The following is a 14,495-nucleotide window of genomic DNA, read 5'->3' on the forward strand; positions in this document are numbered from 1 at the left end:
TGTTTTAAAGAAAATTTGAAGTTAAGTTATGGACTAAACTTGCCGATGTGCTTACTGTTTGTAGTTTTGTAACTCTGGCAATTTTATTGGTAACTATGACATACTATTGATTTCAAATTTTGGTGCAAGGCCAGCAGTTTCAGAGAAGGGGTTAAGTTGATTACACTGATTCAAGTGCTCAAGTGGTACTTATGTTATTGACCCTCAAAAGGAGGCAAAATCAACCATTGTGAAATTTGAACACTAAGCCTTTCGCCTGGTGTGCTAATGATTCTGCCCACTCACCACCTTACTATGGCATACTATTACTTGCAGACTTGTGTTACTTGCTGCTGTATCCTAGGAAACTCGGAAACTCATCTAGATAATACAATGAAAGGATTTGGTTTTAGTTTTACTGTTACTCAGAAAATGGAAATGGAAAATCCAGGAGTCATTAGTTGCTGTGTCCTAGAAAACTCCTCTAGATAATGCAGTGAAGGCATGTTATATATATATATAGTCTGATTTGAGTGTATTGAGGAGTCTCAAAATAATTCATATTTACTTCTTGGCTAAAACTGATAAGTTTAGTACCATCAGAAACACATAAACTCCTTTAGTGTGTGTGTGTGTGTTTTTTTAACCTTTTTCTAAAGCAGTTGACTAATTTGTAAAGGCATATGACTTAGTGGTTAGGTTGTTGCACTTGTAATCCTGAGATTGTGGTTTCACTTCCTGAATCAGGCAGTATTGATTCTTGAACAAAGGACTTCATTTCACATTGTTCCAGTTCAATCGGCTGAAAATGAGTTCCTGTAATAGCTAGAAAGTTAATCCTGCAATAGACCACTTTTACATTCGAGGGTGGAGGTGGTGGATTTGTAAAATCAGTTATTTATATGCGTCAGAATCCAGATTAAGTTCCTGCTTTCTGAACCCTGGGGCTCATAACAGACCTTAGTCTGAGTCTAAATCTAACTAACTTAATCACAATGGCTATAAGATTATAAGTTCAAATTTTACTACAGTCATTGTATTATGTCTCTGAGCAATGCACATAACTAAGCTTTACAGTTAAAAGTATGAATGACATCTAGCCATGAAAAAAAAAAGATAAAAACAACTACTCCATTAATAACACCCTTGAAAGACTGGAAGAAAAAATAATAAATGGTAAATATTAAAAGAAAACAAAAAAGTTGTAATTTAGCTATATATATATAATTGTTTATTAGAAGCTCATGTTTTATTAATTTGTCTTTCAGGTTTATACTGGTTATAGAAAGAAACAACTTGCCGTTGATCGTTTATGCATAAGTGTTCCTAAAGGACAGTGTTTTGGTCTGCTTGGAGTCAATGGTGCTGGTAAAACAACTACATTTAAGATGCTGACTGGTGAAATTAGTCCTACTTTTGGAGATGCATATATCAATGGTCATAGCATCAAAACGAATATAAACCAAGTTTACCAGAGCATAAGTTATTGTCCTCAGTTTGATGCTTTAAATTCTTTGTTAACTGGTCGAGAACATTTGGAACTTTATGCCAGACTCCGAGGAGTGCCAGAAAAAGAAGTTAAACAGGTAAGCAACATTGTAAAAAATGTCAGTGCTGCATGTTATGTAGCTCAATGTATTAGCTATTTCAATTATAGTGTAACCTATAGCATGTTTATTGTGTTATAGTTTTCATGAAGCAATATCTGGTTCCTTATATTTCAATATTTCAGGGTTAGGAAGACTTCTTCAGGAAATCTTAACCATCAACCTATGTTGTTTTTCTATAATTTACATTGTTTTGGTTTTTTTTTAAAAATTAAATAATAATGACTAAAAATATTTATATGGTTATTGTGGTTCAGTTAAACCACAATATTTGTTTTACTCTTAGTTATATTTATTATTGCTAATTGAAAAATCAATCACTTCAATCAACACTATTTCACATATGTTGGTTTCAAATTTTGGCACAAGGCCAGCAATTTCAGAGGACGAGGTAAGTCGATTAAATCAACCCCTCTTCTTAACTGGCACTTATTTTATTGACCTCCAAAAAGACGAAAGGCAATGTTGGCCTCAGTGGAATCTGAACTCAGAACATAAAGCTGGATGAAATGCCGCTAAGCATTTTGCCTGGCATGCTAACAATTCTGTTAGCTCACCCCCATAATAATAAAAATAATCCTTTCTACTATAGGCACAAGGCCTGAAAGTATGGGGGAGGGGTAAGTCAATTACATCGACCTTAGTGCTCAACTGGCACTTATTTTATCAACCACAAAAGGATGAAAAGCAAAGTCAACCTCAGCGTAATTTGAACTCAGAACATAGTGGCGAATGAAATGCTACTAAGCATTTTGCCTGGTTGGCTAATGACTCTGCCAGCTCGCCACCTTATTATTGTTAATAATAATAATAATAATAATAATCCTTTCTACTAAAGGCACAAAGCCGGAAATTTTAGGGGAGAGGACTAATCGATTACATCAACCCCAGTGTTTCACTGGTACTTAATTTATCGACCCTGTAAGAATGAAAGGCAAAATCAACCTTGGTGGAATTTGAACTCAATAATAATAATAATAATAATAATGACTGTAATCTTTAGTCTTCCCCACTTTACTCTCTAGCTTTTCTTCATTTAAATAGTTATGTCACTGCATTATAATTTTAAACTTATTCATATCTAAAGTGTGTAAAATTTTAGTTTGCTTTATTAGTTAGTTTAGATGTATATGTCACTTCTCAGATTTTTACCTATGAAATTTTACCTTTAACTAAAGCTGTTTATTATTATTATTTCAGGTAGCCAACTGGGCAATATATAAATTAGATTTAACTAAATATGCTGACAGACCTTCACAGACATACTCAGGTGGAAATAAGCGGAAGTTATCAACAGCAATTGCCTTAATTGGAAACCCAAGCATAATTTTCTTGGTAAGTAAAAATGATGATATCAATTATCTTAAATTTGTTTTTGTTTTGTTTGTTTTTGTAACTTTTATTTTGTTGTTATATGGAACTCGAGCTCTACCCAGCAGTGTTTAAGACCCAGCCTAATTCTGACACACATGTTCACCTCACACCTTGAGGATCACCTGTGATACCTCATCACCACTATTCACTCTGTCTGTCTGTCTGTCTCTGCCTCTCTAGCTCCCTGTCAGCTACTTCCGCCCTCTCACTTATCACCTCATCACCACTATTCTCTCTCTCTCTCTCACTCTCTCTTTTATGATATGAGTAGACATATAGCTCCTCCACAGGAAGAAACCTAACATGTTCCCTTCTCTCGTATCTTAACCCCACTCATTTCCTTGCATGATGCCATCTCCATCTTTACTATAGCTCCACCTCATTTGGAGGGGGATCTTAGTTTTTGCAAGCTGCATGGTGACCTCACTTGTACGAGTGTCATGTAAAAGACACCCAGTACATGCTGTAAACTGATCAGCATTAGGAAGGGCATATACCATGGAAAATATGTTGACATTGAAACATGATGTAGTCCTCCAATCTGTCAGTTCCTGTCAAAGTGTTCAACCCATGCCAACATGAAAGATGAAGGTTTGATGACAATAGCAATGGCAACATTCATCTTTCCTTTTCAAATAGACATCTATTCTATTAGTAGCATTGCCATCACCTTCCATGATCCTGTCTTCTGAGGCCTAACATACCACTTCATGCCAACATGGAAGACAGATGTTTGATGACGATGATGATGACAGCATTCATTTTTCCTTTTCAAATAGACATCCATTCTAGTGGCAGCATTACCATAACATACCAGGATCCTTTTTTTTTTCTGAGGTCTAACATACCCCTTCATTTATCATTTCCACTAGTCCTTAGGCTGTCATTAATGGTTCTCATTCAACTGTAAGCATTCATGCTAATCCCCAGTTCTGTCTTACTCAAGATTTTTCCTACAGACACTGACCATAGATATTTAGTCTTGGCACCCACCTAATCAATTTCAATTAGTCTGGATGACCCTGCAAAGGTCATAGCTATTGCTTTTTTTACTTTAACTAACTTAATAAAACCTAAATGTGAGTTAACTTCCAAATTATATTCCTAGAAGTTTACTCTTTTACTTGTTTCAGTCATTTGATTGCAGCCATGCTGGAGCACCGCCTTTAGTCGAGCAAATCGACCCCAGGACTTATTTTTTGGTAGCCTAGTACTTGTTCTGTCGGTCTCTTTTGCCGAACCGCCATCGGTTGTCATGCGATGTTGGTGGGGACGAGCAGACACACAAATATATACACACACATACATATATACCTGTGCCCAGCGTCACCTTTCTGGCACTTGTGCTCGCAGCATGTGTAAGGATTTTCGAGCGAGATTGTTGCCAGTGCCCCTGGACTGGCTCTTGTGCTGGTTGCACATAAAATACACCATTTTGAGCATGGCCGTTGCCAATATCGCCTGACTGGCCTTTGTGCTGGTGACACGTAAAAGCACCTACTACACTCTCGGAGTGGTTGGCGTTGGGAAGGGCATCCAGCTGTAGAAACTCTGCCAAATCAGATTGGAGCCTGGTGTAGCCTTCAGGTTCCACCAGTTCTCAGTCAAATCGTCCAACCCATGCTAGCATGGAAAGCAGACGTTAAACGATGATGATGATGATGATACGACGGGCTTCTTTCAGTTTCTGTCTACCAATTCCACTCACAAGGTTTTGGTCAGCCCGAGGCTATAGTAGAAGACACTTGCCCAAGGTGCCACGCAGTGGGACTGAACCCGGAACCATGTGGTTCGTAAGCAAGCTACTTACCACACAGCCACTCCTGTGCCTAAAGTTTATTGAAATATAGTTGAGCAGGGCCACTCAAAACAACACTTTCAAATAAGGATGCATATAAAATTTCAGTTGGTGCAATGATTTACAAAATGTGAAGGAGAAGTAGCACCATATTTTGGATGATTTAAATATTCATAATTGACTTTTTTATCATTTTAATAATTAGTATTTTATGGTGTGATGATAGACTGAGTGTTTAAAAATAGCTGGAGTGATTGGGATTTTATTATTTTAGTTATTAGTTTATGGCATGAAGATAACGTGGATGTGTAAAAATAGCTGGAGTGGTAGGTAGCTTAATGTTTAATTTGTGAAGATAGAGTTTAACAATATAGATCAATAGTTGAATTGTATTTCTGAGTGTGTGTGTGTGTGTATGTTTTTCCATTATATAAAATAGTGAGCTATTGCATTATATAGTGAGCTGTTGTATTGAATAGTGGACTGTTATATTGTAAAGTAGAATAGATCAACTACAGTTACCTATTAATTCAAAAACATTTTCATTTCTAACTTTTTTCGCAACTATTATAGGTTTGCTGGTCTCTGTAAAGTAAAATTAGATATTTGCATGTTCTAGTGTGAGTCATTACAATAGCTTGACAGACTATTAACAAGGAGTTCTTTGTAAATTTCAAGTGTGTATGCTGTGAGAAGATATGAGTACTGAATTTTCCAGCCAAGTGCGAGAAACAGTCTGAAATGTTTAGGGTAGCAGTCTCCCCGTATGAACATTGTTAAATATCATTTGCCAATGTGGACTAATTTTCTCAGACTCTGCTTTTTTTCATTAAAAAGACTAACAATATCTATTAACTAAAAATAAAATTTTATTTATAATCATCTATAGCTTACTCTACACCCTACACAATAAAAAAACAACAACATGAATGCATATGTAGCATGGTTTCAGGGGAGATTGAAGTGTGGTATACTTGATTTGAAAACCTGTAGGTTGGATCAATGTCTGATTAGCTTCTACTTTGCTGTAAATCTGAGAAAGATTAACTTGACCTAGTTAACACGAACTGCAATAACACTATTTATATGGCAGAACTATTTTGAACAAAAGTTGTTACATTTATGATTACATTATCATGGTTTCAGTTTCTAGATTGGCTGTGCTTTGTGTTCTTGAGCAGAACACTTCATTTCAGATTGCTCCAGTTTGCTCAGTTGTTAATGGGTAACACCATGACAGGCTAGCTTTCTGTTCAGAGCAGACGTTGGCCTGCTCACCTAGCCAGCAGGGTGGTCTCATGTGAAAGGTATAACAATGCAGGGAAACACATTGTGACTAGCGGTGTACATCTGATTGTCTGATCAATACAGTGAAACAGTGATTACTAAATTAATGGTTTCAAATTTTGGCATAAGGCTAGCAATTTTGGAGAGGGGAAAGTCAATTACATCGCCCCCAGTACTCAACTGGTATTTATTTTATCATCTCCAAAAGGATGAAAGGCAAAGTCAATCCTGGCAGAATTTAAACTCAGAATGTAAAGACAGACAAAATGCCACTAAGCATTTTGCCTGGCGAAATAACAATTCTGCCTGCTGGTACCACCTTAGTGATTATTAAATTAATAGAAATTAATTTATAAAGTAAAGGAATAGCATAGATTGGCGATGGAGTTTTAATTAATGGAGTGTCAGGTTTGTTTGAGTCATTTCAGTAACATGCTTAATTCTTTTACCTGTGATTTTTGGTGATAGTAGCTTAGAGTAGAAGACCGATTGTATTGTCATTGTTATTAGTAGGTAGGGGGCTCCAAAAGGAGTCTCAGGGTGTAGCGTCCCTGCCTTCCTGAGCTAGTTTTCCACCACATTTTTTTAAAATTGTAGTAGAGGCCTTGGTCTCAAGACCACTCATGTTTAGAAACTGGGGTTGGGGGTAAGCAAGGGCATGCTCCCCATAGAAAATCCAGCTCCAAAAAAGCCTCTTGATAGCAAAGGAGAATGAGCACCAACCAGCCCAAAGGTTGGGGTGAGCTGCACCTGCCTACCTCAGTTGCTATGGTATTGAGGCAGATCCAGCCACTCCCGTAAATGGAGACAAAACCCAGATTTAAAACACTGGAGGAGGAGGAGGAGGAGAATTAGTGACAAAGTCTTCATAAAGGACTAATGACTCATTCAAACTCATGGAGCATTTTCATTTTGATTAATGAATTTATTATTCTTCTGCTTAATTGAGTAATGTCATTCAGTTTATAAAAATGAAAAATAAGGGTTGTTTTAAAGTTTGAGGAAAAGTTATATAAACATTTGTATTAAATAAAAAAAAATGTTTAATGTTGGAAAAGAAAATTCTAAAATAAACTGACCATGTTAATTATTTGAAGGATGAACCAACTTCTGGAATGGACCCTAAAGCCCGGAGATATTTGTGGAATTGCATCAACAGTCTAGTAAAAAGTGGACGATCTATAATTTTAACGTCACACAGGTATTTATTATTCTTTCATTAATGTCATATGAGTCATCATCATCATCATGATTGTTATCTTCATTTTAACATCCTTTTTTCTAGGCTTGCATGGGTCTGGCAGAATTTGTTGGGACAGATTTTATTCAGCAGATGCCTTTTGCTCTTATTGTTGTCAACCCTCATCTGTTTCTAAGCAAGGGAGTATTTCCTCATGGCCAAACATGTTTTCACTGAAAGCAAGAAATAAAGGACTCTGTATGTCAGTAACACTTGTTCATAACTACCCCATGTTGTCAAGATAAGGAGGCATACATATTCGCTCTCACACATACATGCATATACAAAAAAATTCATTCAATTTCAGTCTATCAAATCCATTGGTTGGCCTGGGGGTATTGTAGAAGACAGTTATCCAAGGTGCCATGCAATAGGACTGAACCTGAAACTATGTGCTTAGCAAATAAACTTCTTAACAACACAGTAATGTTGTACCTATTGATGTAAGCATGAAAGTGGGTAACAATTTGAATATTGCTGTTTTATATTGGTGCAGCATCACAAATGTTGTTGTAGAGTAACATCAATAATTGAACTAGCACCAGTTGATGCTTAATTTATTAACCTGTGAGGAAAGACAAAGCTGACTTTAGCAGAATTTGAACTCAGAATGGGGTTAAAATTATTAACTGTGAAGAATATTTGAGAACATTGAACTGTTTCAGTACTGAACCACTGAGGCTATTGCAAATTTTCTTAAGATGTCTGCAGGTATCCATAGCAGTAGAATATTGTTTTATATAACCCATAAATGTTTAGAAAAGTTTAAATTATCATTACAATCCATCATCATCATCATCAGTCATGTTTCATGCTGGCAAGGGTTGGATAGTTTGACAGGTTCCAATCGGTTCAAGAGATTTAAGAATGACAGAAGTGGGGGGAGAGAGGAGAGAGCGCACAGAAGTTGGGGAAAGCAGGGAGGAGGAAATAATTATGGAAATTGAAATTTAAATCAAATTACTATATGTAAGTTACTTTATGTATTTGTTTAGCAAGATTATTGATGTGAAAACGTGTGTTGAAACAAATATTGTTATAACTGGGGATGGTAAAAAAAAAATGACCCACCCCAAGTATAACAATACTAACTGTAAGGTTTATGATACAATGAAGCTTTGCTATTTGAAGCACTGCTACAAGTCAGACTATTGACTAAATGGTCCTATATTCCTATATAACCATTATGCTATGCTTCTAGCTTCAGTTTTCATTAGTACTTAATGACAAGGAAGGACATTTAGCTATAAAAATAATTGCTCCAACAATATTCACTATTAAGAGAAAGATTAAGAAAAAAAATGTCTTTAAATTAATTCCAAACCAGGTTATCACAATCAATGTATGTAAAATGAAATAAACTATGAAGAATTGTGAAAAGTAATTTGAGAATTTAACTGTATTATCTTTGCATATGCTGAAAATGGAATATTTATGTGCTTAGTATATTTACCAAATTAAATATTGATATTAAATGCAGTGTACCAATAGTAATGTAGTGAGCCAAATATAATTTTTTAATCAACTGAAGTTATAACTGTAATAGGAAGAAAAGAGATTAGCATTATTTCCTTTGTAGCAGTGCACAGTAGTGTTGGAGCTTGATGCAGTCCTCTGGTTCGCCAGTTTCAGTTGAACTGTCTAACCATGCCAGTGGGGAAAACAGACATTAAACAAGGAGAAGGAAGAGGAGGAGGAAGAGGCTAACTATTTGCATTAAAGCATCCATAGGATGTTTTCTTGTGTCATTGTTAATATTAAAGGTGGTGATGAGCTAGCAATGATAGTAGAGCATCGGGAAAATCCTGAGTGCATACTTCTACACTGAACTAGCCATGTACAGTTTTCACTCGAAACAATTGCACCACACCTCCACCCTGTAAATGTGTGATCCCATGGCGATCCCAGAGATCAATATTTTTGGTTCACTTTGTTTATTCAATTATTTTAATTGATTCACTAAAAGAAAAAAGGAACATTTCAAGAGATGGAGATTAGGGATTTGTTGCAACACATGGCTAAGTAATGGATTTCAAAGAAGTGCAATTCTAAAGAATAACAATATTCCTAACTGATTAAGTGCTGAGTTTAGATAGAGATAGTGAAGGATATTAGAAAGATTTAAAAGCAAACAGATTTTTGGTGGAATAAAAGCATTTGTGTAAATCCAGAACAGCAAATGTTTAGATTTGTATGAATTTTTCATTGAATACATTCTTCCTGTACACTATCTCACTATGGGAAATGCTAATGGATTGAATTATTTTCTCAATGGCTGTCTGAATTTTCACCTTCATTTTATTTGAAGTATAATGTTGTGCAATTAGTTGAACAAACATAACACCCAAATGATTGGGATAAAGTTAGTGTATAACTTTTGCATGTTAGATTACTTGCTAGCTTTTATCTCTGTTAATAAAATATTTTGTTAAAATTTTGTATTATATGGGTTAAAGATGAGCTGATTACAGTTTGTTTGTTTTTTTTGTTTGTTTTTTTTTTTTTTGCTTATCGATAATTTGACAAACTTGAATTTCTCCCTGTTTTAAATATTTTTCATATATTCTTATTAAAATTTTTTGTTTTTGTTTTTTATTAATGACAAATTCATAAATTCTACTTCAGTATGGAAGAGTGTGAAGCTCTATGTGGAAAAATTGCTATAATGGTAAATGGTAGGTTCCAGTGCCTTGGAAGTGTACAACATTTAAAAAATAGGTAATTTCTTTTTTTTTTCTTTTTTTTGATAATTATTTTTAAAATAACAACAGAATTTTATTGAATTTTGTCTTGTTTTTCAGAGTTATTTATTTTGTGGAAATTGCAAATTAAAAAATAAATAAAAATATATATAATGCAAAAAAAAAAATCAATTGAAAGGTATTTTTGAAAAGTCAAATTGAATTTGAATTAAATGTGAAACTCAATAAAAAAAAATGTAACTTTTATTATTCACTCTGTTTCAATTCAAATTTAAAGCATTATCTTATGCTCTGGAAATATCTCTTTCATCCATCTGAAATTTCGAAATACAAACATCTTGAAATGAAATTTCCATCTCTACAAAAGTAATGACTATATTTTGAATTTTTCATCATGAATTTTTCACAATATCAATACATGTTTTATTGAAGTTGTTTTAAATTTCTTTGTAATTACTAATTACAGAGAAATATCAGTTTGATACGGTGGCTTCCCTAGCATACCAAATTATTCAGATTTGAATTTCATTAGGTTATTTAGCAATATCCCAAATTTTACTGAATTGAAAAGGAGCCAAACTGTAGAAAGTTAAAAGTTACACTAAAATTCAGCATTGGCATGACTCTGTCAGATTTAGAAAAGCTGTAAATTGGTACCATGGGGAGGTAAAGCTATTCCATGTAAGCAGCAAGCACATGGAATATTTGATTTCCATTTAATTTTTTTTTTTTTTTAAGTTGGTCAAGCAAATTGAAGCAAGCATAGTTGCATAGTTTAGGTGCCTTGTTCAGAGGGTAGAGGTATTCAATGCAATAATAGTAGAACAGTTGTAAGATCTGAATATATAACCTAACCATACACCTTTTGTTATGCCTCATAATATTAGCAGATGTAGTTTTTTTGAATGCTAAAGACTACACTGTTTTGAACTTTATTGGTTTACTTCTCTCCTGAATATATATATTACAACAAATTTTATAGCATTTTACACTCAACAAACAACACTCATCTTGCAATGCATGTCTCTATCAATATAATTAACTCTCTTATGTACATTAACAAAGCTGTTTGTATCCATTCTGTGAAACAAGATAGCTTATTTAAAACGGACCATGTATGATGCTATAAAACATTACATTTGATGTTATTAAGTAGAGTGGTAGGAATGTGGAGCACCAGATAAACTACGTTTTATTCCTCAGTTGTCAATAAAATACATGCTGAATCATGTACTTGAGCTGCTTCAATCAGCTGTATCAATCTTCTCCAAAGTTGTGGCATCATACCAATATTAACTCAATTATTCTTATTCTTCTGAGGTTGATAAAATAACTATTAGTCAACCACAGTTTGATGTAATAACTATTTCATTGAAGTTGGTGCTCTGGCTTAGCTTCAGTCCAAAGCTTAAAACCAGTAAAACATTAAAATAATGAAAACAAGCATGCAAAAAACATTCAATTTTCCTACAGAATAAATTTCAGAACACTGGTTCTAAGCACTGTGGTTATAAATGCTGTGGCTCTTTACTTGACTTATTGCTGCTTTCTGCTCTCTTTTTCATCCTTTTCTGACAAGTTGTGATGCACTTGAGCATTGTTTACAAGCTGTAAGGATTGTTAGAGTTTTGTAAAAAGATGTTTTGTGGAATTTGTCATTCTGAGTTCAAATTGTGTTGAGGACAACTTTTTCAGGGTTAATGGTATCATCTATTCCTTCTTCCCTCAAAATTGCTGGCCTTGTTATTTATTATTATCATTGTTGTTTTTGCTGTTGTTGTTGTTGTTGTTGGTGGTGGTGGTGGTGGTGGTGGTAGTAGTAGTAGTAGTAGTATATGGCTGCCAGTTGGCACATCTGACAAAATGCTCAGTGGCATTACATCAGCCTTTATGTTTTTGAGTTCAAATTCTGCTGAGGTCAAGTTTGCCTTTCATCCTTTCAAGATTGATAAAATAAGTAGCAGCTGAGCATTGGAGCTGATCTAATCGGCTATCCCTCTTCCCAAAATTTCAGGCCTTGTGTCTATAGTAGAAAGGATTATTATTATTATTACTATACTCACAACAGATTAGACTGTTGGAAAAGAAAAAATCCTAACATCAGGCTACAACAAGTAACCCTAGATGCCAAGAACACTCCTAAGTATCCTAGTTGTCCCTAATAACAAAGTTTTCTAGAGCTGTACTAAACTGGGTTTTATGCCTATTTCCTCTATTCATCTGTTCAGATCTTTAGGAATATTTCCCAATGCACCTATAACTACTGGAATACATTTTACCCACACTTTCCATAATCCCTATAACTGAATGGCTAGGTCCTGATTCTTTACTATTTTTTCTATACCTTTCATATTGATTTTTTCATCATTTGCGACTGTAAAGTCAATTATCTGGCTCTTTCTATTCTCTTTATTTACTACGAGTAAATCAGGCTTTCTATTACTCTGTCAGTTTGAATGTTAAAGTCCCACAACATTTTATATTTCTTACTTTCTAGTACTTTACTAGGTTCATGTTCATATCACTTATCAGTATGTTCAAATCCTAGCTTTCTACATAACTCCCAGTGGATTACTCTCTCTAGGTTATCATGTCTTTTCTTGTATTCTTTCTGTGCCAGCATGCTACATTCACTTACTTTTTATTATTATTATTATTGTGCATGCCATCAAAGTGACACTGGGGTAAAATATACGAAGCCCAATATACCCATCATGACTACCCGTCTGATAAGGGTATACCAGGCACATGCATCACAACCATATGTGCACGACCTGGTGATCTCAAATCAAGATAAACAGTGCATGACCTCGCAGGTGGGGTCCAGTTAGAATTTTCTACAAGTCGAGTAGCCCATCCCGCTCAAAAGGTCCCTGAATAAGGTTTGTTTAAGGATGTTGAGCAAAACACCCATGTTCCCAAAGGTGAATTATTCAAGCCCCAAAGAATTCCTCTCAACACATGGCTATGATGCTCCCCCACTACTTCTGCTCATGATCAGAGATGCACATATCGTCAGCCACCAAGGGACATGCTCAACTGGTTATGGTCAAACAACTGACAAGCAAATCTGTGGTATTAAGCAGAATATTTGCTGTAGCCCATCTTTTATACCAAGACAAAACAATGTACATGATAACACTTCCAATCAATTAAGATCAGAAGCCATGAGAGCCACTGCCTGGTACTGCATCCGGGCATTTATTATTATTATTATTGAGTGAGAGAGCAGTGCATACACTAAACACAATTTTATCTATCTAAAATTTCTTTGTTAACATGCGTTATTTCTCTCTCACCAAACAAGTCATGGCTTAAAATTAGTGAAAGATATAAAATAGGCATCAGCTTCATCAGGGAATCATTTTAAGAATAACCATTACGTTAAACAAATGTATTTGCATTATCTTTTTCTATCCTGGATCAATGGTAATGAGTGCCATAAATCATTGGATATTTGAGACAACACCTTGTGTTTATGTGCCCAGATATTGTTAGTCTGGTAGAATCAATATCTTCTCTCCATGCTAATTACATTCATCTCAACACTACAAACAGTATAAGCCCTGTAGCTCATTAAGAGGTACAGGGCTTGCACTGCTTAAATTGCTAAACTGTATCACTGGTACCCATTTAGTTTCTTCTTCTTGCACAGAAAGAGTAGAATGCTTTGAAAATTGATACTGCACAGCCCAAGTGATGGAATATGAACCAAGCACATCTTTGCTGGTAGTCTGACACACTAATGGTTTTGCCTTTTGGCAATGTCTTAGTTAACCAGCCCTGATTATCATGTTTTCTCAACTAGTTTCTTTGTGTTAATCTCAGCTTTTTTTAATCACTTTACCTACTAAACTGCTTAACTACTTAAATTACTTAACTAATTTAATTAACTTTGTCATGAACTGTTTAAACAAGTTTTCACACACATACACATATATAAATTTATATATATATATATATTATTTAAAAAATGGCAAAAAATCATATATTAATTAATATCAATTAATTGCCAGGAAGCTAGCACATTTAAAGAATCAAAGAGATTCAGAAACAGTATCTGCAATCTCAGGGGATTAAAGTACATTTTTATATATGACGTTGACCACTAACGTGGACATTTAATGTGCTTCTATTTCTAGCACATTAAATGTCCACGTTAGTGGTCAACATCATATATAAAAATATATATATATATAGGTAGATGTACATGTGTGTGTGTGTCTGTGTGTGTATAGACTGAAACATTGAAACATGTATTGATGCCCTGAAATCATCATCATCATCATCATCATCGTTTAACGTCCGCTTTCCATGCTAGCATGGGTTGGACGATTTGACTGAGGACTGGTGAAACCGGATGGCAACACCAGGCTCCAGTCTGATTTGGCAGAGTTTCTACAGCTGGATGCCCTTCCTAACGCCAACCACTCAGAGAGTGTAGTGGGTGCTTTTACGTGTCACCCGCACAAAAACGGCCACGCTCGAAATGGTGTCTTTTATGTGCC

The 14,495-nt window shown here is 35.0% G+C and overlaps 1 protein-coding gene across 2 annotated transcripts in view; it reads left to right on the forward strand.

The window, feature by feature from the left end:
* LOC106884520 (phospholipid-transporting ATPase ABCA7) overlaps positions 1 to 14,495 on the forward strand; it is a 289,592-nt gene that overhangs the window by 223,113 nt on the left and 51,984 nt on the right. For both annotated transcript variants that reach the window (XM_052969717.1, XM_052969718.1), the window contains exons 42-45: positions 1,248 to 1,565; positions 2,787 to 2,921; positions 7,143 to 7,246; positions 9,911 to 10,003. In XM_052969717.1, the coding sequence (XP_052825677.1) occupies positions 1,248 to 1,565; positions 2,787 to 2,921; positions 7,143 to 7,246; positions 9,911 to 10,003 (650 nt within the window). The remainder of the gene's footprint in view (positions 1 to 1,247; positions 1,566 to 2,786; positions 2,922 to 7,142; positions 7,247 to 9,910; positions 10,004 to 14,495) is intronic.

Source organism: Octopus bimaculoides, chromosome 7 (genome assembly GCF_001194135.2).
Source record: "Octopus bimaculoides isolate UCB-OBI-ISO-001 chromosome 7, ASM119413v2, whole genome shotgun sequence".
Taxonomy (NCBI): domain Eukaryota; kingdom Metazoa; phylum Mollusca; class Cephalopoda; order Octopoda; family Octopodidae; genus Octopus; species Octopus bimaculoides.